General features: G+C 38.0%; 1 protein-coding gene across 4 annotated transcripts in view; it reads right to left on the bottom strand.

The window, feature by feature from the left end:
* LOC126969063 (cell surface glycoprotein 1-like) overlaps nucleotides 1-27,361 on the bottom strand; it is a 145,149-nt gene that overhangs the window by 112,319 nt on the left and 5,469 nt on the right. For all 4 annotated transcript variants that reach the window (XM_050814356.1, XM_050814357.1, XM_050814359.1 and 1 more), the window contains exons 2-4: nucleotides 11,937-12,049; nucleotides 3,704-3,909; nucleotides 216-404 (exon numbers count right to left, since the gene is read on the bottom strand). In XM_050814356.1, the coding sequence (XP_050670313.1) occupies nucleotides 216-404; nucleotides 3,704-3,909; nucleotides 11,937-12,049 (508 nt within the window). The remainder of the gene's footprint in view (nucleotides 1-215; nucleotides 405-3,703; nucleotides 3,910-11,936; nucleotides 12,050-27,361) is intronic.

Consider the following 27,361-nt stretch of genomic DNA (forward strand, 5'->3'; position numbering starts at 1 on the left):
AAATACTTTTTTTTACCTAAGAGCCACCGTTTAACTGCCTTTGACCCTGAGGAATTTTTTTTCCAGATATCAGATCGATGAGGACTTATTAAATTTCATTAATAATGGTATCTTGAATAATCCTACCTATTATATGTCTAAATTCATCGGATACACACTTCAATAATTATATCTGCGCCACGATCTAGGTCACAACACGATATCTCTCAACCCACCTCGTGCTTACTTTTCCTTATGAACTCGGCGTCTGTTCTAAGAAACGCGTCCCTCAGCGCTCTCTTCAAGTTGTTGGTGAAGTGCGGACTCTCGACCAGAAACCGGTGTAAGTGAGCCGTGCAGTAGTGTGCTGCTGCTGTGCCGGCATGCCCGTCGTAAACTGCGTAGAAACTTGTAGGTTCCGTTGTCTGAAACGATTATGATACGAACTACTTAGAATTCCATATATTTAACATGCGGGTTCCCGGTCTTTTGTTTGGCTGACCAGCTCCGAGAAAAAAAAATGAAATAGAGACTAGTAAAGAAATGAGGGAAAATCCACACCGTTTATTTATAACTGACATAATGGATAAACAAAAATCTGATCGCAACGAATATTCAAATTTCTAAAGTGACAGACGTCGATGCTGAGATAAGAGAAAGAGATAGAAAGCCAGCGCCAGTCACTTACAATGACATGAATGAAAGCGAGACAGAAGACCACGCACAGTGAGGTGGGAAGCGCGTGGCAGCTGCCACTCTATACTTATGTACAATAAGGATTGCATATACATAATAATAATAATAATAAAACCTATTTATTTCCAATCTACTATTAAATTACATTCTTACAGTTATATTACAGTTATATCTATGATTACATCTATTATAATAAATATTACTTATTGTTAGCATTATTTACATAGATAAGAAAATATATATATATATAATTTTTATTTGTATTCATGACTGTTGTTATGTACTGTCATCATCATTATTGATTGGAACCCATTCTTGGGTATAGGCCTCCTCCAGCTTGTTCCATGCCTCTCTGTCCATTGCTATCTTTTTCCATAAATGTTCTGCTGTCGCTTGAATGTCTTCTATCCACCTTTTCCTAGGACGTCCTATTTTCCTTTTTCCTATTGGCTCTTCCCACATAGTTGCCTCTGATGTCCATCTATTGTCTCTACATCTTGCTATATGTCCAGCCCACTTCCACTTCTGTTTCAGAGCGTAATGTAAGGCATCTACAACCTTTGTTTTTCGTCGTATCCCTTCACATTTTACTTTATGTATTCTTTTTATTTTTAGTACGCTCCTTTCCATTGCTTTCTGGCATGAGACAAGTTTAGTTTTAATTTTTGTATTATACGTCCACGTTTGGCATCCGTATGTGAGAGTAGGTAAAACACAGGTATCTAAGACGGTTTTCTTTAGGTGGAGGGGAAATTCTCCTTTTAGGATTTCTTTCTGGGACCAGAACTTTTTCCAGCTCATGTTAATACGGCGCTCGACCTCTTGTTCTTCGTTTTTTTCATCGAATGATAATTGCTTACCTAAGTATATGTAGTTTTTGACATATTCAAGCGGCTTTCCGTTCAAGTTGATTATGTTTGTGTGGCTGTTTGTCAATACCTTGGTTTTAGTTTCATTCATTTTAAGACCTACTTCTTCGCTTTTTGTGTTCAAGGTATTTAACATTTTTTCCAATCCCTTACTTGTTTCTGCAAAAAAAACAATGTCATCAGCGAATCTGAGGTGAGTAAGTCGATTTCGATTGATTTTGATCCCTTCCCACTGCCAGTTGAGATTATCAAAGATGTGTTGCATTACCATAATGAATAACTTGGGTGATAGGGGATCTCCTTGTCGCACTCCTCTGCAAATCGGTATATCTGGGCCTCGTGTCTCTAAGGGCGTTAGGGTGGTCTCTGGTCTATCCGTCCAGTCTACAAGAGTTTGAAGTGCAGTGTTCAAGGACTCATTTTGAGCCATAATAGCATTTGAAATAGCCGCAAAACTGCGTTCATTGTGCACATTTCTCGAGGCGCTACCCTGCTCTTCAAACCGCCTCAACTCTTCATTTACTCTCAGTTCCATAAAACCAGGACATGCAACGTATTTCTTTTGCACGTCGGTATAACGAACTGAATTCCATTCGCAGGTATCGAAACGCTGTAAGGCACTGAGTTTAGTGACCCTATCTGAACTTGCCTTTGGCAAGGTAGGCTCTTTTACAGATACACTAAGATCAGATATGTCAAATTTATGTTTACTGCCGATTGGAGGACGCAAAAACTGTTCCTGATTAACAGCGTTTGATGTAACAGTGGTTTGATTACATGAAGGGCTCGGCAATTTAAACTTTTCATGCATAATATTGTTTAAATAACTCACCAGCTGATAGGATAACATTTCAAACCTTTGATCTAGTCTTAAATCGTCACAGGTTTTACGTCGCTTAGAGGCATTACTACCCTCGTTATCTGATGAGTCTTGCGATGATGAACTACCCTCCGATGATTGCTGTTCGCTTGCCCGCTTTCTCCTTGAACCGATAGGTACGGTATTTTCAACGAGAACCTTATCAGCAGTAGGATCAGAAAAATCCTCACAATTATTGTCCTCCAAGGCTCTAGAGGAATCTTCACCTAAATTTTCCATTCGAGAAGCACGGCACAGAAACTCACTAAAAATATATAAAGAAGTAATTTATTTAAAAATTGTACATTAAATGAATTTTCTACTTTACTTCTCGAAAATTCTAAAAATTATTCAGTGAATCTAGGATCGGTCCGTTCGGATCGAAGAACGACGCAACAATGACGAACTAACATGGTGGCTTGCTTAATATTGGCATCGGTTGGTACCATTTGAAACCGGAAGCAATGGATAGAGTGACTCTCCGCACTGCTCGGCGCGGAAACTAGTAGCGACATCTAGTGACGGAACGTCGAAAGGAGCGATGTACTCTCATAAAGGACTTCAGACGTCAGACGGAACACATAATATGAAAACAAATGAAAATACTGACTTGTATTTTCTGTTGTACAGAAACTTGTGTTTACTGTTCTACAGAAGTAGAGTAAAATTAATTATTTAATTAAAATACTTACCTTAATTACAAAAGTAACATTTTCAAAGAAAATTAATATCAAAAGAAAACAGTCTGTTCAGATTACTATCGGCAGACCAATTGGTGCGAGGTGTCCATACGCCCACCGGACTGTCCTACGGCCGGACCAAATTTGACCATGTGTTTAGGCTATAACACACAACTTTTGTGAGGCAAACTGGCAACACCGCTTTTTGATGTTCCAATATTCAAGTTCAGTGACTTAGTGACCCAATTCTACAGTACGTTCAATTTCGCTCATAATGAAAAGTTTACTTTTATGACAAAATTAATGCACGGATTTTATTAAATTTCTGTATTTCGTCAGCAAATGTGCTAACAAGTATGTACCTACATTTATTTCATAATATAATATGCTAAAACATACTGCATATCGTGTAACGGTACTAAATCGCTTAGCACGGATAGAGTAGTCCCAACGTCCGTATAAAAGCATATACAATGTGTGATCCGAAAAAAATACGTAGAAGAGAGAGAGCCTGCTCTTTGCCCGAGATGAATGCAACACTTTGCTAGGAATGAAAGAAAGGCGCTAAAAGAGTTACGGGTTGCAAACGTAAATAAATAGAATTTCTGGAATATTCTTACCTCAATACCGAAAAGCGCCTCCAAGTTGGCAATATTAGTGTGGCGGTCCTCCATGACGCGGCGCGAGTTCCTCATCGCCGCTGAGACAGTGCGGAAGGCGGGCTGTGGAGGCGGCAACGTATCCAGTTGCGAGTTGTCCAGGTACCGCAGACACACGTCGTTCGTGCGTGCTATCACTGTCTGCATCAGGACTATGGGCCTGTACACTGAAACGTGAGTAATTAATAATGATATTAATTAGAGATACGAAGTTTGCATTCTGGGGTAGATATAGTATACAAAATCTTTAATTCTCCCTAAAAGACTGGAACTTACTGTTTTAACAACGCAAAATATATTATGAACCTTGAATATGCGTACATGCGTGTACGTATACGTTTTTAAATAACGTGAAATAGGTCCGCGAATAGTGGGTTCACTTCGTGATGTGTTACAAATTTTTCACCGGTCCGTGGATAGCCCGACTGGACGGCAGTGTTTTATTTTTCGAAACATACGGTTGTTGAATTACTAGATAGACTCATACTCATACTCACTCTCTTGCAACACTAGAGGAATCACAAGAGCGGTGCCAGCCTTTAAGGAAGGTGTACGCGCTTTTCTTGAAAGTACCCATGTCGTATCGTCCCGGAAACACCGCACAAGGAAGCTCATTCCACAGCTTCGTAGTACGAGGAAGAAAGCTCCTTGAAAACCGCACTGTGTAGGACCGCCACACATCCAGATGGTGGGGATGATATCGTAACTTGTGGCATGTCGTGCGTAGGTGAAATTCGGCGGCAGGAATCAGGTTGAACAGCTCTTCGGAACACTCCCCGTGATAAATGCGGTAGAAGACACACAATGAAGCGACGTCTCTACGCAACGCCAAGTGATCCAGCCGTTCACAGAGCGCTAGGTCCACGACAATTCGAGCTGCTCTGCGTTGCACGCGGTCAAATGGGTCGAGCTGATACTGGGGTGCGCCAGACCAGAGATGACAGCAATACTCCATGTGAGGCCGGACCTGAGCTTTGTAGAGCGCTAGAATGTGGGCCGGCTTGAAGTATTGCCGTGCTCTATTTATGACGCCCAGTTTCTTCGGAGCCAATTTGGCTTTGCCGTCCAGATGGCCACGGAATTGGCAATCGCTCGAGATTTCGAGACCCAGTATTCCGATACTAGGCGAGGCTTTAAGGGAAGTGTCCTCGAAGAGTGATACGGCAAATGGGGTTTTTTTAGTGGTAAACGCGCAAACTTGAAACTTCTGGGGGTTAAATTGGACATTCCGCGGCCTTCTCGAGAGAGGATTCGATAGAAGACACAAGTTTCTCCCGGCGCTGGTCGACGTTTTCCCGAGAGAGACCTGCATGGCCCGTGTATACGGCATCACCAGTGCTGTCGTCTGCATAGCAATGCATGTTGGCGGTGTCCAACATATCATTGATATGCAGAAGAAACAGCGTGGGAGATAGCACACAGCCTTGGGGCACTCCAGCGTTCACGGGCTTGGGATTCGAGCAATAACCGTCGACAACGACCTGTATGCTGCGCCCAGTGAGGAAGCTGGAGGTCCACTTGCATAAGCTCTCGGGTAGCCCAAATGATGGAAGTTTTGCGAAGAGGGCCTTGTGCCATACACGATCAAAGGCCTTCGCTATATCCAGGCTAACTGCCAGGCCTTCCCCCTTGCTTTCAATAGCCGCCGCCCATCTTTGTGTTAGGTAAACCAGAACCTGCCGGTCGTTGATCAACTGGTGACCCTCAAGGTATACCAAGAGCTGGCGGTTAATTATGCTCTCCATGATTTTGAAGAGTAGGCAGGTAATAGCAATAGGCCTGTAGTTTGCCGGATCCGAACTGTCTCCTTTTTTTGGGATCGGATGGACAATGGCTGACTTCCATGAATCAGGGACTACGACTTTTGAATAAGAGTGCCGGAATAAACGCGTTAGCACCGGCGTCAACTCAGGGGCACACGTTTTAAGCACGATTAGAGAAATGCCATCCGGCCCGCTCGACTTCCATACGTCCAACGAAAACAGCCTAACTGTTTTCTGTCGGAACTCTACTTCAGGCATGGAGCTCTGATACTTCGGGATGGTCGGCGGTGTTTTTCCGTTGTTGTCAAGAGTCGAGTTGGAGGCAAAAAGAGTGCACAGGAGATCGGCTTTCTCTTTTGCCGTATGGGCCAGGGTGTCATTCCTCATGTGCAACGGCGGCATGGACGGCTGGTTTAAGTTACCAAGAGCAGCTTTCGACAACACCTACCCCGGCATGAGGCATGAAATTATGCTCAATTTTGTAACCGGGGTACGTTAAATACGTAAATATATGTATCGCTAGGTCGAGATATCTGCGTCTCCGTAAGGAAACACAAGGCGCCGTCTCAAGGTGGTGGTGGACGGCGTTTAAATTGGAGTGAATTCCCCTGATATTACAGAAGTCCACATTAAGCGTGGAGCGGGGTGACGTGGTGTTGCTGCCCTGTTTGTCCTTAGGTATGCGCGGTACTGTGCCCTCCCCAGAATACGAGGGGCAGCCCGAGCGAGAATGCTCGGGAAGGGATTCTCCGACTCTGGTAGAGCCGGTACCCTCCTGGGATAATAACTTTTTAATTACCGCTCTCATATTTTTGTTGGGGGATGATGGGAAGGGGGAGGGGGGAAGGGATGGCCTCCGGTCCTCGACACTAACCTATGCGAAACATAGCGGCACTAGGCCGCTACTTCACGCCGGTATTCTGTGCGAGTGTGGTAAGTAACCCGGACGAGTCTGGCCCGATTGTGCTGACATCATAAGACGGCAGATTGACTCTCCCACTTTCAAAATGCCCGTAGTCTCCTCTTACGACACCCTTGGACCTGGGACTACCCTATTCTTTTTACGCCCCGGAGCAGTACTTTGTCCAGCAGTGGACGTCTTCCGGCTGATTATGAATGAATGTTTTCATTATATTTCGAAGATCTTGCAGTATCTCCTCAGTATTATATAGCTGATAATAGACGGACTACAAAATTACCAGCTCTTAAGCGACGAAACAAAGAATCAACGATAAGTGAAGTAATTCAAAGTTTTAATTTGTTCAGTTTGTTTTGGGAACCTACTAGAATCACTTCTACAACAGCAACCTGTTTAGATAATATTTTTACAAATGTTACTATTACTAGTAAACTCATAATTAATAATCTTCAGTCCGACCATAGTAGGCAACTTATAAAAGTAAATACAAGATTGGACAATGTCAGACCAAAAAAGATGATGATTGTACCAGTTATGGGTAGCCGTCTTGAGGGGTTTAGAAATAATTTGGTAACTACGATAAAATTTTTACACTGTGGTGAAACTGCAAATTTTCACTATAACTTAGTCTTCAATTCCTTCTGTGAGGAATTTGACAGGATTTTTACTCCAGTAACGGTAAGAGTAAACAACAAACATTGTTTTAATGATTGGGCAACAATAGGTATCCACAAAAGTCGTAAACGCTTATATGACCTTTATTATGAGAAACATTACAATAATAGTGAAGAATATAAAATATATGTAAAAAAATAATACTCCAAGCTCTTTAAAGTAGTTTGTCATGAAGCGAAAACACGTTTCATGGAAGATAAAATTAAAACAGTAATAAAAAAATAAAAGCGGCTTGGAGTGTAATTAACAATGAAACTGGTAGATCGAATTGCCGTAACACCTCTATCTGTTTAAATATAAATTATCGCATTATAAATTCGAAAATAGAAATTGCAAATGAATTTCATAAATACTTCTCCGAAATCCCGATTATCACGACCAAAGACCTTAACTCTTCACCAAAAGCAGCACATGATATGCTTAAATTACACGTACCAGTATCTTCCACTGATTTGAAATTTAAGTATGTTAATGCTAGCGATATAATAAAAATCTTCAAATTGATTAACCTAAAAATACAAAAGACCTATGGGGCTAATATTGTAAAATATATACTTGACATTATAGCACCTGAATTAGCAATAATATTTAATGAATGCATAGATGAGGGTGTGTTCCCTGACCTCATGAAATACAGCAAAGCTATACCTTTGTTTAAATCGGACAGTTCTTTTGACCCTGCTAATTTCAAACCAGAGCCCAAAATCTGTTAAAATCATATTTAAGCGAAAGAGTTCAGATAGTCGATGTAAATGGCAAACGGTCTTCGGGTAAAACTGTGGGAATAGGTGTTCCACAGGGTTCTATTCTCGATCCTTTCTTGTTTCTTATATATATTAACGATCCACCGTTTGTGGTAGATGATAGCCATGATATTGTATTGTTTGCTGATGATACTTCACTTATTTTTAATGTGAAGCGACGTGCAGATATTGATGACTTTAGGATGATTTTATAATAAAGTCCCAGACACTGTTAAGGCATTATCTATAAATAAATTTAAATGTTTTATAAAAAAAAAAATGCCGTAAATCCTATTACTCCACGGCTGAATATCTAAATGATCGAACAGCCTGGGATTAGATTGTGATTAGAAATAACATCAAAAAGAATTCTAAACGAATCAATTTTGAGAAAATAAATGCTATAACTGAGAGGCGGGGGGGCGAGATATTGAGAAGACAGTCGTGTTAGTAATACTTATATTTCCGTAAGAATACGTTTAAATTATTCAATACAATTCTGAGCAGTGCACACTGCTGGCTCTGAGTATCCCAACGGGGGGTGGAAGTACCCTGGGTCAGCAATGTATTACTTAACTAGCAAAAGACACTAGGCCGTCCCAACAGTGGTGGAAGCGGGTAGCGTGCTCCTACTAGTTCCTATTCTGGATACTTATAACATTTGAGGCGGTCCAGAGGTCCCAGTAAGAGCAACAGTAGCTACTCCGCCAACGTCGACATAGATGACGGGTGTATCCCTCGAATCTGTAGTAGCAGTAACTGAGCAACATCCGACGTCCGCCGCGGGGCGCTGAACCTTGTTTGCGTCGGGCAGTTACTTCTTATAACGCCTAGTGTACCGCAGCCATAACATTTAAATTTTGCGGACGGCGGTTTTGAGGACGGGGACGGAAACTGCGTGACTGCCTCAACAGTGTTGGATTTAGTGTTTTTCTCGGGATCATCCTTGCGTGCTGATAACTTCTTGCAAGTCTCGGTGGTGTGACCGTAGTTTTTGCAATACCTACAACGACCTTTCCGTACTGGCGTTGGCCTTGATTCCTTGGCTGGTAGAAACTCGTTCGTAGTAGTCGACATTCCAGCGTGGTCTTTTTCCTTCAAGACCTGCTCCGCTGCTTGGGCCGCCTTTAGAAGTTCCTTGAAGTCTTTACTTCCGCACGAGTAACTTTTTCCCTGATGTCCAGGCGTTATAGCCCATACACCATGTCCAGCTGGTCAATCTCGGACTGGGCCCTGGGAAGTTGGGAAAACAACAGCCGCTTGCGACGCACAAATTCTTCGGTAGAAGTGCCTGGGAGGTGTTTTCTTGTGTGATGTCGATGAAAGTCAGGTAGGCTTCGCGAACAGGAGCAAAATTAACTCGCAGTCGTGTTTCGAAGTCAGCCCACGAAGTCACGTCGTTCTTGACGTGACTTCGTGGGCCACCCAACACCAAACACCAGCTTCACCCTTCAGTAAAATGGGCAGTTCCCTGAGTGCAGTCATGTCGCCGATATCAGCCGAACGTTTAAAAATATTTACCGCTGACAGGAACGCTTCCACTGCTTCAGCGTCCTTTGCACCATTATAAGTGTAGTTACAGTTAATGAAGGAGCCCTTTTTTGGAGGTTGAGCAACAGGAAGTCTCTCCAAAAGCTGTGAGAATTGCTCAGGTGACATCATCTTGCTAACTATAGGTATTCTCTTAGTTTTATAAGTTGTAACACGTCCAGAGCGCGTAACAAACGAGGTTGGGCTTTTCAACCTCGTCGCTGTTCCGGATCCTCTTCCAGTCATTTAGTGATTAAATGTAGGTCGACTGCGTAGCACGATGCTGACGTCACGTTGACAGCCCCACGTTGGGCGCCAGTTATAACTGAGAGGCGGGGGGGCGAGATAGTGAGAAGACAGTCGTGTTAGTAATACTTATATTTCCGTAAGAATACGTTTAAATTATTCAATACAATTCTGAGCAGTGCACACTGCTGGCTCTGAGTATCCCCAACGGGGGGTGGAAGTACCCTGGGTCAGCAATGATTTACTTAACTAGCAAAAGACACTAGGCCGTCCCAACAGTGGTGGAAGCGGGTAGCGTGCTCCTACTAGTTCCTATTCTGGATACCTATAACTTTGAGGCGGCCCAGAGGTCCCTATTCTCGACAAACAAACGTTAGCGACGACTAACTTGACGGCAGAGTCATCTAGCGGCGTCGGGAGTAAATGTAGCTCATGCTGATAGTTGTATGCACGGTGGGGTGGCAGCAGGACTCGTAGCGCCATCTAGGTGCAGGTAGGCCGTAACTATGTTATGTGATCAATATTGTGTTACAATGCCTTTTATGCCTTTTAAACTCTAGATTGAAAGTGGTATATAGCTCAAGGATCGCAAAATTATTACGCCAGCAACATTCGTAAATATAGTAGTTGATATTGTAAGTGACGCCGATAGCACACGAACGATAACAGCGGAGATAATATGCTAATACTATGATATCATCTCCCAACACACAATTGGTATTGTTCTTCTAATTTAGGTTTCTCGCGTATTGCTTAACATGTTGTTATTAGATAACATCAACAGTCTAATTTACTACTGAGAGTCTATCTTGACTTGGTTTAAAAATATATCGTTAAAATGTAATATCGTAGAATTAAATTTATTATTTAATGATCTGAGGACGGTTACTCCATACCCAATCTGTGTTATCATTAGGAAAATCACATCTTTACCACACAAACGTTATTAAACAATTCGTTTGAATTTCGTATTACATTTGTTTTGAACGCTTTTTCTGGGATCTTGTTGTAAAAGCATATATATCGCCCCACAAAAGACTACATTAATTATAAAAATAAAAAAACCTGTTCTTCGACATTACCTCCGCCTATATAATATGGACTAATGTATTTATTTTAGTTCTAGTACACCATGCTCCCAGTACCATTTAAAAACGAGCCAATACAGAACTGCTCGAATTGTCAGGATCTCAGTACTCAGTGAACAGCTCGTTTGGCGTTCCGCAGAGATGTGTAGGAAAGAGTGTTCCGAAACGAAGAAATAGTGTTATAGGAAGATAAACAGAGGCATAGTGTTCTAAACCAAAGAAAACATTTACCCAGACTCAAAGTTGACTCAAGGTTGACCTTCATATAAGTGTCGATTGAATCCTAAGATACCTTGTGCAGAGGGGAATAGGTTAATTTTCCTCTACTATTATAACATTTTGTGCCGAGGACGTGACATCGGACGATTCCACACGGATTATTGTAGGTATAATTAATATTTTAAAAATTATTCAGGAGAAAAATTTTAAACCTTTAAAACTAATTTGAAGACCTTTTAAGACCTTTTAAAAATAAAGGAATCATATCTCAATTAATTTTGAAATAATTTGGCTGTATATTATATTCAGAAATCTACTAAAACAATAACTTATTTACTGGCAATAATTCAAGGTAAAAGAATCGTAGCTGCTTGTCGTATGCAAAATATTATTATTCAGAATTAATATTCGGTCTGAACTACAAGGAAACAACATATGTAAAAACAATATTAACGAAAGTCAGGTATATTATTTGACAGGTAACATACAACTTCGGTAGGAAATAGGATTATATATTACCAAAGTGAAGATTGGTGTAAACTATTTTTAATAAAATTAAATAAATTTGAATTTAAGTAAGATGATGTTAGGTTAGCACATACGTAATGACTTAAGGCAAAAGGAGCCGTAAGTAGAGACTTAATAAAATGGCCGACTTGGTATTACATGGATCTCACAACATTTTACGGTAGAACCACTAACTTTTTGATGGCATTCAATAGACCGACACAGCCCAAGAATAAAATGTTTTGGCCCCGAGTAACGGACAGTAATTTTCATTGATATCTATGAAAAAAAAATAGAAGAATTATTTGAAACTCGCGTGCAGACATATTTAAGGTTCAAAACACAAACAAACAAATAGGACGAACCTACTGAATTAACGCGGACCAATTAAGAGAACTAGAGCTCAAACTGGCACAGGAACAAAATTAAATTTGCTCCTCCTATCCTAGCGAACTTGCGTTTTTCGGACAGGTATGATTATAAATAAAAAAAATATTTAGTTACCTTCCATGCCCTTGTCCAATATGTAATCATTTGGATTCTTCTTGACTATTGCTTGCACCTCCGCCAGAATTATTCGCTGCAGCGGCAGATATAATGAAGACGGACATTTGTATCTGAAATTTAAAGAAATACTTTAGTGTGTATTAGGTTTTAAAAAGAGTTTGGTAAACCTTGGCCCATAACAAGAGTGGACAGGATCGGTCGCATTTTTATTCTCGTCTCCTCGGAGGATAAGTTAAGATATTATTAGTAATGTGAGAAAAAAGTTAAATAAATTATCGTCCCATTTTTTATGGGTCCATATTGGCTCACCTAAAGTTCTTTACCCGAAATTGTTCCTCCAAACTATTTGTAATCCGAATGATCATTCTTCCTAAAAAATTTCATCCTAAAGTTTTCATTCATACTATTTGTAGTGCTACCGGCGATGCTCATAACACTGATGTTTCCGACAATTGTAATTAATAACATCATTTATGTAAATATATTTAAACTCCCACTGTTTTTTATCATAACGCCTTTATCCCTAAACATACTCACCATAATATTTTGACTCATACTCAGAAAGAAACATTTACCAAGTGTAATAAAAAATATATGTGGGTAGAAGATGATAATTCTAGTTTAATGACTATAATTGGATCTGGTCAAGATCGCCGGAGTAAAATGGAGCGATCGTCATGGCGATATTTGGGGGAGGCCTTTGTCCAGCAGTGGACGTCTTCCGGCTGAAATGATGACTATAAATAATGGGTGTTGCTCATATGTATTTATGTTCTAACTTAACCTAACCTACCCTTAGTTTCTTGAAAATGATTTGAATTATTATTATTTTATATGAACAGAATCATAAAATATTTCTCATTGCAATCACTAACTGTCAAAGTCAAACTTCATAAAGAGGTTATCATCAATACACCAATAAAAGTGATTATTTGAAAGCTATAGCCGCTAATATTAAACTTATTTAATTGAAATGTATATATTAAAACATGTATTTAACTAGTTGTGCCATGGTACTATTATTCTTATATGTTATAATACCTACATGTTATGTGAAAACAAAGTTACGCAAAATTAATGTATATCATATTGATTATTATGAATAAAAAGAAATCTAAACAAAAATGATATGACTTTGAATAATAGTATAAACGATGGTTATGTTGAGAAAATATAGGAAAACAAATAAAAGTATAATAGATGTTTATTGCTACTGACATTGTGAAGTTGAATGCTTCGGAATTATTAACATTAGAGACAATTTAATTAGGAATTGTGATTGTTAGGATGAAAAATGTTAGGAAGAACATTTTCGGATTTTTATATATACGATTTAGGGAAAGGCAACCAGGGCTACAGTCCTGGGGCCTCCAAAGATTCCCCATATGTGGGATATGGAATCATATATATACTTAAATATACATAATAATCAGAAAAAAATCAAATTCAGACTAGTAAACAACTTTTCCTTAGAATTTTTTTTCGGCAAAAAAGCGCGTAAGGTTCCTTTCGTAAACGGAAAAATTTAATTTCAAAGAATTCTTGTTTCCGATAAAATTATTTATATGGTTGTTAAATAATAAAAACAATCTATACTTCCTTTCACAATAAATTATTTATTGGAAAGCTGGATATTGGCCTCCACCTTGATACACCAATTACACAAATTCTTCTCATCGTTCTCGAATCTTCCCGGCTTATCGACAACTCCAGGGAAGTAAGGAACGGAGTAAAATTTATTAAATACGGGCACTCAAAGAAATTGCAAGAGAAAGTGAGAAATTCGGGTAAAAACTCAATCCAGATAAAAATTGAGTGATGGCAAATGGAAACAAAGACATGATACAGTTAAGAAACACTGAAATCAACTACACTGATAAATACACATATTTTGGACAGTTCATAACTCAAAAATAACCTATACGCGACGAAGTAAAGTGAAGAATTACGAACAGCTGAAGAAGAGTTTGAGAAAGGTTATGAAAGACGAAAAAACTTTATATAAATATCAAGAGCAAATTGTTTAACACCTGCATTCTACCCGTTCTTATATATGGCCAAATCCTGGACTTCCAGACAATCCAACTCATGAAATGACTAGTTACCTCCCAACTTGCCAATATTCTATGGAGAAAAATATGCTAAACGTGAAAAGATCAGCCTAAAAAACTGCGTCATCAGAGAAAAACAAAAGTTATCGATGTCAAATACAGAATTAAAAGACTCAAATCGCCATAGGCTGGGCACATGGTAAGAGGACATGACAAATGGAGTAAGAATGTGACAAGATTGTATCCCAGGGAAATGAAAAGAAAAAGAGGCAGATCCCATAAAAGATGGGAAGATGATATCAGAGAAGTGGCAACAGTAACGTGGAACAGAGTGGCTCAAGAAAGACACATATGGAAAAGATTGGAGGAGGTCTTAGCGATTGGCACAGAGATCCACAAAAGTTATTTTGTATTTAATGTTTTATGATTGTTTTAGAATATTGTTAGTAATCTAAGTAAGTTAAGATCTGAATAAAGGCTATATTATTACTATTACTACAGACAATATATAATGACTAAGAGTATACTAACTGTACAGTTTTAATCCACTGGCTGTTTTGTTTTAACAAACCGAGCAATCAACGTTACTTAGGGCCCGACTATGGCCAAACAAATTATCCTCCGGCTTGGCCGACATATATAATATATATAGTCGAAAAAGTTTGAGAAACGTCCTACTCTGCTGTTAGTCTGTCCATATTGAATTTATATGCCCTAAGGCTTCAGATTAGCGACATATTACACGTAATGTGTAATGTAGTGTGAATCATGTTCTACCGGAACATAGCATTGACACGGGAAACAGGAATTAAAACTCGGACGTAAGTCTGTCGGTAACGCACATAAAGAGGTCAGCGGTCTTCCTCGCTCCCTCGCCCACGTGGTTGACGCTCTCACCCCTCAAACCACATTACATATTGTTTTTAAAGTATGCCCTCTCAATTTATACATTATTTATTTAGCAGCAACGGAAAAAGCATAAAGATTATAAAGACGAAAGATCGAAAGTACACCCACGTAGCCCACGATTCGATACCTATCGCAATATTCAGTATACCAATGATTGCACTACATAAAAGTTCGCTATAATATGTAGGTATATTTATATTTTATTTAAAAAACTACGTAAAAGCAGTAGTGAAAATTTCATAAAGGTTCATTGGCCAAACGAATTTTTGTACTATTCTACAGTAAAAATAAATAACACAATACATTTGTTCAGCGTGTTATGCATAAATATATATTACTGGCTGCCCCGACAGACGTTGTTCTGTAGATGATAAAAAAAAAATACTGTTTTATAGGAATTTGCCAATAATATTTCAAAACATCAAGAATTATGTCGTAAAAAAGCTCCCTGTTGTTATAATGAATTTGTTTTACAGTGGAACTGTCAAACCGTGCGTCACTAAATTCTCTCATAGAAAATAAGTCCATACAAAACAAATATTGATAATAAAAATAATTATGGGTCCCGAATCGAAATAAAAACTATCCTATCTCTCAAGTTGGACCAAACAGCACACCATGAAGTAATTCCAATTAAAATCCGTTCATTAGTTAAGGAGTCCATCGCGGACAAACAACGTGTCACGTAATTTATAAATATTACTAGCTGACCCAGCAAACGTTGTATTGCCGATATTAAAATCGCGATACAAAAGTAACTGTTGATCGTGATGTAGATGGGTGAAAATTTGAAGTTGTATGTATTTTTTAATGCTGACTCATAATCAAACATTTAAAAAAAAATGTCAAAAATATTAAAAATAAAAATTCTTGTGGACCACCCTTAACATTTAGGGGGATGAAAAATAGATGTTGTCCGATTCTCAGACCTACCCAATATGCACTCAAAATTTCATGAGAATCGTTTCGGAGGAGTTCAATGTTTAACACCATGACACGAGAATTTTATATATTAGAAAACAAGATAATATCATTGCTTCACGCTATGCTAACCGTTGATGACAGACTTAAATAAAAATATTGGACTGTGTATGTCTGATGTCTCCGTCGGTTATATATTATTGCATTCGTAACAATTAGATTGTTATATTTCTCGACCTAATTATTTACATTGCCAAGTTTATCAGGTCTATTTTTAAATGTTATTGCACCGAAATGACGGAATTGACGCAATTGCCGTGGGAAAGTGAAACTAAATTATAATATAATGCTGACAAAATAGGCGTAGGAGGTAAATTATGATGAAATTATGATAATTTATTACGAAAAATATATTGCCTTTACATTTGGGGGTTCCAGAATTGAGGACATTGTAATGAAAATCTTTTAATAGTTGTTCGTTTGCGAACTTTTAATTATATTCTGTTGATCGTCGTGACACAGTATAAAATGGACCAGCTTCTATGAATACGATGGTGGCGAGATGGGTACAGTAATGTGTAATTATTATTGTATTTCGGTAAGAAGACCACATTAGGTTCAATCAAGAATCCTGAGCGGCACTGCATTGTAATGGGCAGGGCGTTTCCCTCCCAACCAGGTCCCAACGTCTAGCTCGACTAGAAAGTTTTTCTAAAAAAAAAAGAGAACACTGCTTTTCTTTGAAGTGATCGATAATGATCACAATATGTACTGAACTTATTAACTCGATGACCATTCGATGCGGAATCTTTCGTAGATAATTTGCAATCTTTTCTATTTACATTTATTTATTTTTTAGCTGGAATAGGAGGACAAACGAGCGTACGGGTCACCTGGTGTTAAGTGATCACCGCCGCGGCCGCCCAAAATCTCTTGCAACACCAGAGAAATCACAGGAGCATTGCCGACCTTTATGGAAGGAGTAAGCGCTTTTTTTGAAGGTACCCATATCGTATCGTATTTGTATATTTTTTATAATATTATAAGATTGGGCTGTAGCGAAGAGTGGCCGTGTTTGTCTAGTTAAATAGAGGCGAAGAAGTGACGGGCAGTGGCGTCATCTATACTAATATTATAAAGAGGTAAAGTTTGTGAGGTTCTAGGGGGGAAATCTCTGGATCTACTAAACAGATTTTAAAAATACTATTTCCAATAGAAAGTCACATTCTTTGTGAGTGTTATAATATATTGACCCGGAAAATGAAAATACTTTTTTGTGTTTTTTTTTTTGAAAACGTAACGTCTTAACGATGAGGGATTTAGGATTGTTTTGGATATAAATGTGACAGCATTGGTACGCAACAAATATAGTAACTGTTGCAAATGCAGACGAAGACGCGGGTAAGAGCTGGCATGAAAATATAATTTGATTTATAGGTATCAATGTCATTGAAAGATTGCAGCGTGAACAGTTATTGTGTTACCGGAGCAACTCTCACGGTGTATCTTGTAAGATGTCTCCAGTTACACTCGCATTTGCATTTAGCAGTGGACTGGTGACCGGAGAGTACTAAGCCGTGAGACGTGTGAATACTTCTCACGTGCTCCGCGATAACGAGTTAGATAACGTAAACAATGACATATTTAGACGCAATAATCACTCGACTTCCAATGTTTATTTATAAATAACAGCTAAATATGGGCCTGTGGGTTGTTTAATCACAAACTTAATAAAGGTATTATACCCTCCATTCATTGAACGGGTATGCCTCTTAGCACCCCAGTTAGGGTTACCATCCGTCCGGATTAATTTGGACATGTCCGGACATTTACACTGAGATCTATATAGCGTACTTAGACTGTGCGCAGACTTCATCATTAATTTCGATTTTATAGTCATTTGACGGCTGAAATTATCGTTACATACGTTTTATCACACTTAGCTAAGATTTCCGTAAGTAAAGTCTGAGTAAAGTATAAGAACGCTTTATAGATCTCAGCCTTTGACTCACGTCCGGATTTTGTCCGGCTCTAATGTGTCTAGATTTTATTTAGATGGAGTATAGTGCTAAATGTACATATTATTAACTTACACAAAATAAGTCTTAAATCTTTAGGAGAAACGAAATTAAAACGAACGACTTTTATCGAAATGTCAGGTTTTTTCAGAACTTTCAAATTACTAAATAAATGTTCACCCTACACGCAGTAATCTTGGCCTCTTTTTAGTACAACTCTACGCCTACGCTGCTGCCTATACTTCGATTCTCTGTATACATTTACGGAGTCAATCTACTATAAGCCTGCTACGTTATATATGTCCAAAGCACGACACATACACCTGATTTGATCACTACGGCCCATACTCCCTTTTATCACCACTAATCAAGCGTACCAAATCCTCCTCTTGCATAAAAAATAAATAAACTTTCTAGTTTTCACCAGAATCACTACATTATGTTATTCTAGTATTTTAGATGTACCTGACTGAATAAACGACGACAGCAAACAATATTTACGCTGCAAGTCAGTATGAGCACAGAATATGTAATAGTAGTACAAGTATGAGGTCGAAAAAATCATCCTTCAAATAAATTATTATTTAAATAGTTTAATCGAATATATTTTTATAATTATTGTATTTTTATTTCAGCCATACTACGAAACACACATAACGCTCGACATTAAATATAGATCGAGAAAACGCTTGACAAATGAATGACAAATTGACAATAGACAAAAATATAAAAAAAAACACTACAAAAATGTAATTGAATCGACAATTTAATGAACTCTTAATCCAGGAAAAAGATGTTGACGAATCTATGGTATTATCGTACGCCATACCGCCACCGCCGTACTTAAATGTATGGTAGCGGGAAATATCAATAATACAGCTAAGTAGGTCCAGATTATTTTATAAACCTATATTATGAACCATTTGATTTAATTCGTAAAGCACTTGCAAAATCATTGTTAAGTTTTTCAATATTATTTCCACCCTGTACCAATAAACATAAATTATTTCTTTAAGATTTCTGATATACCTTCAAATACGACACGACATGCCGTACTTAGTCATACTTATCCATCCCTCGAGACTATTATCAGCTTCAGCGAATCAACGAGCTCGACGAACGGTCGAAGGAATCTCACCGCAGACTCGGAACGGTCGAGAGGTAGTCGAGAAAAAATCGATAGGCAAGCTGCCTCCCGCTTTTGTTTCACATTTTATAACTTGAATGGACTACACGGATTTAAATATTTTAATTTTACCCTCGGGCTTCAGAAGTACAATCCTTTTGTTCATGACCTTTGTAGGTATATTTTTTTTTTCACGGAAAACGAGGACAAACTAGCGTACGAGGTCACCTGGTGTTAAGTGATCACCGCCGCCCACATTCTACTGCAACACCAGAGGAATCACAGGAGCGTTGCCGACCTTTAAGGAAGGTGTACGCACTTTTTTTTTAAGGTACCCATGTCGTATCGATCCGGAAACACCGCACAAGGAAGCTCATTCCACAGCTTTGTAGTACGTGGAAGAAAGGTCCTTGAAAAATACTACATAGTTTCATAAGTTGAGTTCGTAATAGGTAGAGATCCGCAGTTCCATTCAGCATAGCGTTATAGATTATGTATAGGTCAGGTTATACTTTTTTTTGTGCTCGCTCATAGCCTAAACATATGATCGGATTAAATACGGCCGAACCATTGGACGCGGTCTGGTAGCGCACCATATTCAATGGTATGTCCCACAAAATTATTATTACAGTGCGGCCTGTATCGAGTAGGACGCCGTACAAATTGGTGCGGGGCGTCCGCCTTACCGTCCGATGGTCCCTCCGTACCAAATCTGACCATGTGTTTAGGCTATAAGAAACTTTACGACGAGGGAGCCACCAAATACGAAGCTCAGGAAGCTGCCGTCAATCATGGTGATGCCCTCCATGCTCGGTGCGTGACCCTGGAAGAGATCTTTAGTGCCAGACCCTGACGTATTACCAAATAACGGCTTCGAACTAATACAAATAAAATTTGTATCATTTCTAATAAATACCTGTTTTCGTGTGAGTCTGGCAGTGACTGAATTTCCGATTGAGTGAACTTTCGTAACGACATCAGGGAGCAGTGAAGCATTTTGTTTGTTTTCCTTTCCTGTTTAGGGCGTTGTTTACGGACTTGTGTACAATGTCATATTTTACAGAGGTAAGTTTTTATATTAGCATTTGTATACAGAGCACCTTGTAACAAACCTTACTAGTTTGCACAGAGAATCCGTAAACAATGCTAATATTATAAAGAGGTAAGGTTTGTGCATTTGTGAGGTTATAGGGGTAATCTCTGGATCTACTGAACCTATTTTGAAAATTATATCACCAATAGATAGGCACATTATTAGTGAGACTTCATATTAACCCGAAAAATTAAAAAACTTTTTCGTGGTAAGTAGTCTGAATTGCAAAGTCAGAGAAAAATCAGTCGAAAGTAGAAACGTTTTAGTTTCTAACAAACGTTGCCTTAACGATGATATAATAATAGCCACATGCCTGCTATGGACATATATAGACATCCATGAGTTGAAAACAGACATTAATATTCATGATACAAACGTTAGCACCTACCGAGATTCGAACCGGGGCCCTAATTTCAGTAGGTTCGCACACCGCTGGGCTATATGAGTCTTGAGATATAATAATTATGATTGTTTTATCTTATCTTAATATATATAAATTACGTGACACGTTGTTTGTCCTCGATGGACTCCTAAATTAATAAACGGATTTTAATGGGGATTACTTCATGGAGTGCAGTTTGGTCCAACTTGAGAGATAGGATAGTTTTTATTTCGATTTGGGATCCATAATTATTTTTACTATCAATATTTGTTTTGTATCCGGTTGACAGTTCCGCTGTAAAACAATTTCATTATAACAACAGGGAGCATTTTTACGAAATAATTCTTGATGTTTTGAAATATTATTGGCAATTTCCTATAAAACAGTATTTTTTTACTATCTACAGAACAACGTCTGTCGGGGCAGCTAGTATATATTTATAAATATATGCACGTGGCAGCATTGGAAGACCGAATAAAACAGATAGCACAGGTAAATTAGGACGAAGTCGCGGGTATGTTTTTCGTTAGTAAAGCAGATTTAGTACGGTTCAGTGCAGTCCTGTTTCAATGGGACCAATGTGATCTATTGTGATAGTCACTGTTAGCTATAGTTCACTGTTAAGACTGATTCTTTTCATGAGACTTATTATATCTACTGTAGTGAGCTGGTGTATCTCAGGTGGGTGAAGAATTGGCCTTCCCAAAGATATGCTACGTTTACGCATCTAAGGATCACATTCAGATAGGATGTGCAACAGGGTTTAATCTGCACTATTACAGAATCTACACGCTCTGCAATCTCTGAGACCTATCGATATCTGCGATAAATCGATCTAGCTAGGTTTCAATAAATAAAAATGTAGTTTTATCCGTGTTTTAATGAGAAACAGCTACAATAACATTAGAACACAAAGGTAAATTTCGCCACTATACTTATACAAGACAATAATAGCTCAGATGGGACATGAAGACCCTGGTTCGAATCCAGATGTCCTATTAGTTTTTTTTTTGTTCAAGTTTTGTACCTTCATAAAAATATTAATAAAAAAAATATTAATCCGGATATTAATGATGTAAAACGAGAACTATAATGGTAACATTGATAGCTCTATCTAAAAACTTTACAAGTCATAACTTACGAGAGCCAATTATAATAATAATTACTGTTACGTTCGAGCATTGAATAATTCAGTTAATAGAGCGTCTTGTAACGTTAACATAATAATCTTACGCTCAACTCGGTTATTTACACATTTTGCGTTACGTTAGCTCGCCACCATTTACAGTAGGCGCATTCGTTAAGGCGAAGAGTAAGCAGAAAACACGCAAACATGGTGTTTTTAGACAAGTTTTGTGGTGAAAGTATAGCATTTCGAGCTATGTACACTACGTAATCCTGTTACACATATCCTTAAGTCTTATTTGTAGGTTGCTAATGCTTGCTGTAGGTTATACTGCCGAGCCTTTTTGAACTACCACTTTTCTTTGAAGTTTAACAAGTTTTTTGGCATGGCGTGACGCATTGTTTATGGTATTTCTCTCAGAAAAGTTATTCTTATAGCTTGTACTTTTTTGTGTAGGTTAATATATTCAGATTAGTAGTGAATAACGAGGATTGTAAGCAATAAACTCTTTTCCACGCAAGAATTTTAAAAATATTGGCTTTGTTACATGGCGGACCGGCAGCCGTGGACTCATATCGCTCAAGCTCGCTGGCATTTAGTGTCGCCTTAAGATATCAATCGAACTTAGAATATCACCACCAAGCGAACACATAGGTACATACACAAGTAAACGACCGAGTCCACAATTTCGCATTCTCTAGTCAAATATTTGATTGTTTAATCACAGAGAACAGTTCATATCGGTCTGTTCAGGCATTCTGAAAAAATAAATTTAAATGTTTTATTAAAAAATGGCTGTGTCGTAAATCCTACTACTCCACAGCTGAATATCTAAGTGATCGGACAGCCTGGGACTAGATTATGATAATTTAATAGCAATAGCAATGACAGTATAATATTGTTTTTTTTTTATTAGCAAGAGCGCAAAAAAAGAATGCTGCGAGAGTTTCTTGCGCCGCTCCTTCTCTCTCAAGGCGCCTTTTGTTTCCGAAGCGGTAGTAGTATCTAGTATATTAGAAATGACATCAAAAAGAATTCTAAAGGAATCCATTTTGAGAAAATAAATGCCTTCTATGCCTTTTTATCATTTCCGAACAGAAAGTGTGCACTGTGGCGCCACCAGTACCTACAGCCAACATAAGAGAATACGAATTTTATAATCTTAGCGCCTTGAGGAATGAATCCGCTTTCGAGCAAAATGCACCATAAAAAAATATTCATGCTTTGTGCCCCGCAGTGCAGCTCAGCGCAGCGCCGCGGTAATGCGTTCCAGTCTTTACAATCTCCTAGCGGACACAAACGGAGCGTGCGAGAGAGAAGATCATCTCTAACGAAGATACAAGTTGTAAAAGTCAGCCACGCATGGGATTAGCTAAAATACGTAGGATATTTTGAATATACATATTATTGATCACGTATTATCGGGCTGCGAGTCCAGTCTTACCGAATGCTACTACAGTTTTAAGCTATGACATTATTGTACAAACACATCAGCGCTAGAAGAGTTGAAGTCCTAACGCATTATATTTTCTCTTAGTATGAGGGACGCCACCCAAAACATCGGTTCTACTTACGAAAATATAAGTAGATTTACATTTCGCTGATGTTGTTTATCGGTAAACAAACGTAGCACAAGCCATACCAACAAAAAATAAATTGAATATCGTAGAAAGTATTTTCTTATTTTTTTTAATTTGAAAACAGAAATTCTCAAAATCAATCTATAATGAGACACACAAACACGCAAGCACTGTCAATCAGGGGCGTGCATAACATATAGGCAATTAGGCATTGCCTACCTCGTTAAGAAAGTATTAAATAAATATACTTTATATGCATTTCTTAGATTTTGAATTTGTATGTGAAATTATTTAGGTGAAGCGAATCGCACCGATCTCCAGCTAGTAATATCCTACTAATATCTTCTCATGGCGTGCGTCCGTGCAGAATGGGATGTCGCTTAACTTAATGGCTGACAGGCTTGCCCTGCATGTTTCAGTATGACAACTCTCTCTGTTATCCCTATGTTTCATATATATTATTATGAAACATTTTATTGAGATAAAACCTTTAGTGGCGAATGCAACGGGCAACTACTAGTATAATTATAAATATTGAGAAATCTTTCCGGTCTAGTTACTCGTAACTTCGACCGATTAGATAACATTTATTTGTTTAAGAAGGTAATAACTTTTGTTGCACTTGTATTTGTTTATTGGTAATAGTATAAGTGTTTGTCCTTCACGCTATCCTCAAAACTTTAGAGTGGTTTTTCACGGTGAATGGTTTATTATTTATAACTTGTCATAGAAATTGTTGTGTCTTTCACTTATAATAGACAGAGAAAACGTTTGCACTGATTTGATTTCACACACGAGAAATTTAGATTGTATGATGATCGCTGATAACGCTCTCTTGTCAGTAAAATGAGAAAAACGGACGTAAAATATGATTTAATTGTACTTTCAGCTCAAAGTCTTCATAAATCTTCATTGTATTCGTCACAAACGTTAATGTTTGTTGCAACAATATTTTATCTAACGTTATGTGTCCGTATCTCAGCAAACATGAACTATTCATGCCGGAAGAGATTGCTTCAGACACTGTAGGCTCTATTTAAACATTGCGTAACAATAGTCACATAAAGTCTCCTGAAGTCCCCGCGTTAAGAAAACAGGTACATCGACATCTCCAGCTCAAGACAATATGCTTTTACATCCATAAATTATGATAAAAACTGCAAGAGTTCACGAACAAGGCATGTCATGCCCACCGTTTATAGGGACACCGCATTCATTGTATATTGTATCCAAATATAAAAAGCCAAAATGCTGAACAAAGTGTTAGATGATCGGATCGGAGATCGTAGCAAATAGACCAGGGGGCCTACTCTTAAAATCGATATTCGATAAATCGTGGCATTAGTCGTGTCGAATCCTACTCTTAGTTATATCGTAATCAATGTCGAAACGATGATTGAACGAACGAAACATTATTCGATATTATGGGTCCTAACCCTACCCTTAGTTGAAAATGTCAGAGACGAATATTCGAATTTCACAAATAATCAAACGTCACTTTTACGATAATCACAACGACACCTCCTAGGCTGTCGATGCTATTATCGTTTCAAGTTGTATAGTTTGCCATACAATATACATATTTAATAAATATTATTGAAATAATTATATGTGATTTACTATTCAACAGGATTTTTTACTACTAAGTCATTTAAGTCATTTTGTTGATCGTTTTTTCGTAGAAATAATGCAAATGGCCGCCTGAGAAATAGGAAGTCGACGAGTAGGATTGAGTTACTTTTTTTTACATTTTATTATCCGCATGTTTTGTATTATTTATTCAATTTTAAATGGTCATATTATGTTCATTACATTTTTATTTAACATTTACATTATTTGTTAATGATACCAAATTGGTGGTGCAGAGTCTGGCATGGTCCTTAGCGCCTAAACTATGTTTTGACTTTTGACACTTAACAGCGACATAGCACAGATAATGTTTAGGTTTGAACATATTTCATTCACACTAACATCGTAAAAAAATCAAAATATTAGTCTATGGTAACGATAAACGATAAGGAATTCGAACATTTGTTAGAGTAGGATAGTTGCGATATATTCGAAGTATTATCGTATCGTTCCGAATGTATCGTTGTCGATTTTGCGAGTAGACCTCCAGGCACCGGATAAACCAAGCGCGGGGCCCGTAGTAAATTCTATTGAGAGGCCCTTGGTCTGCAGGCCGGTATGAGATTAAGGTATTAAAAACTTGAAATACAAGTATTTTAATAGGCAAGCAAATAACTATGGGCTCTATTTCAAAATTAAATATGTCATCGCACTTAAAAAGTCACTGTTCATTATATGTTGCAGTTTGTATTGCAAAACTAATAATTTTTCTACTAGGTCAACCAATATTGTTGGAGTATAATCTACTTTTCATTTAGTTTTTTAATTGGTCTCACATTTCGAACAAAGACGATTTTTGGTTGAGAGGGTTGAGAGACTTTTGCTTCTCAGATCTCAAACTTCTCTTTAGCAACAACACTATATTACAGAATTAGGACTTGTTTGTCTATTGTAGCGGTAGGATGCGTGCCATTATTAGTATGGACAACTAACCTCGTATTAAGGCGACACCAAATGCCGGCGACCTTGAGCGATGAGTTCACGGCTCCTATGTAACAATGCCAATATTTTCAAAATTCTTGCGTCGAAAATTTAACATTTTAACGGGCGCAAACAGTTTAATTGCTTACAATCCTCATTATTGATTACTAATCATAATAAATGTACCAACACAAAAAAGTAAAAGCTATAAGAACAACTTTAATGAGAGCAGTATACTAAACAAATGCATCATGCTGAGAAAAAACTTGTTTAACTGCAAACAAAACTGGTAGTTCATAATAGCTCTGGAGTGTTAAGTTTAAATAACAGCAAGCATTAGCAACCTAGAAGTAAGACTTAAGGGTATGTGTAACAGGATAAAGTAGTGTTTATAGCTCTAAATGCTATATTTTCACCACAAAACTTGTCTAAAAACACCATGTTTGCGTGTTTTCTGCTTACTCTTCGCCTTAATAAATTTCACTCAAAGTATTACGCTCTGGTGCAGGTGGATATGTCTTCCTACGTGGTTAATCCGGCACTGAAATAGACATCTACAAGCTGGGCGAATACAGATATTGTATTATATTATGGGGACAATTACTCCATTTCGGATAGATGTGTCCAACCATCATATTTTCTCCTAGATCAATCCCTCTCATGATGTTGATAATTTCGTTGGGAAAAAGTTTAATAAATTTCGATGGAAATTCATATAAATTCAATCTAATATGAATGTGAAAGTTATTAAAACATTAAAAATAACTTTGGAAAAGTTGAGCTTCAATGAGAAAAAGAGGTGAGAAACTCATTGCGACATTAATTGTAATCAGTATTTGTAGATTCATCATTTTACAAATTATAAAAGTATATGAAGCGATGCAAAATGTTGCAACAAAATAGTTTTTACAACTTTCAACTTACTTTAAGTGAAAAATGTAAGTAATTGTAATTTTTTTTACACATTTTGCAGGGTTTTCAATGACAGGATCGTCCAGACTACAATTATCGCCCTTTCACGAGCATGACGCATGGACCAGCCATGGCCTCCCCCCACATTTTATGGAAGATAACGACCCGCCTCATGACGCCGCCACAAGGAATGTCGTCCTTCCAGTTTTTTTATGGTGTGTTTCAGTATAGTGTGGAGCAGACTGTATATCACTATATGACAGGGTATAAAATTTTTGAAGTTATTTAGATCTATGGGTGCGCTAGGATCTTTGGTGTGTAGATCCTTAGTTTTTTTAAGCTCTTCTTTGGGCGGAATGACGGCTATTTGTGACGTGAAGCAGTAATGCACGAGTATTATTGTATTTCATTTTGAAGCGCGCCGTTGCTCATGAAATTATTGGGTTAATGAAACTTCCGACGTCTTGCCGTTCTCGTCACATTTTATCATTAGAAAACTCCGCTTAATTCAGAAACCCGGTCAAGAGCGAGCCGGACTAGCATGCGATGAGTGCCATCGTACATGATACAACATCAGATACTGTACTACTCTAAACAAGAGAGGGCGCTATAACAAAATGTCACATTTGTAAATTGAAATTCGTCATTGTTGTTTTGATCGTTCCCGACGGCTTTTACAATTATATAATATTGTTTTATAATAATAATAACTCTGTCTAAATATTGTGGTTTATATGTACGATGATTGTTCGTG

The sequence above is a fragment of the Leptidea sinapis genome, chromosome 17 (assembly GCF_905404315.1).
Source record: "Leptidea sinapis chromosome 17, ilLepSina1.1, whole genome shotgun sequence".
NCBI classification, from domain to species: domain Eukaryota; kingdom Metazoa; phylum Arthropoda; class Insecta; order Lepidoptera; family Pieridae; genus Leptidea; species Leptidea sinapis.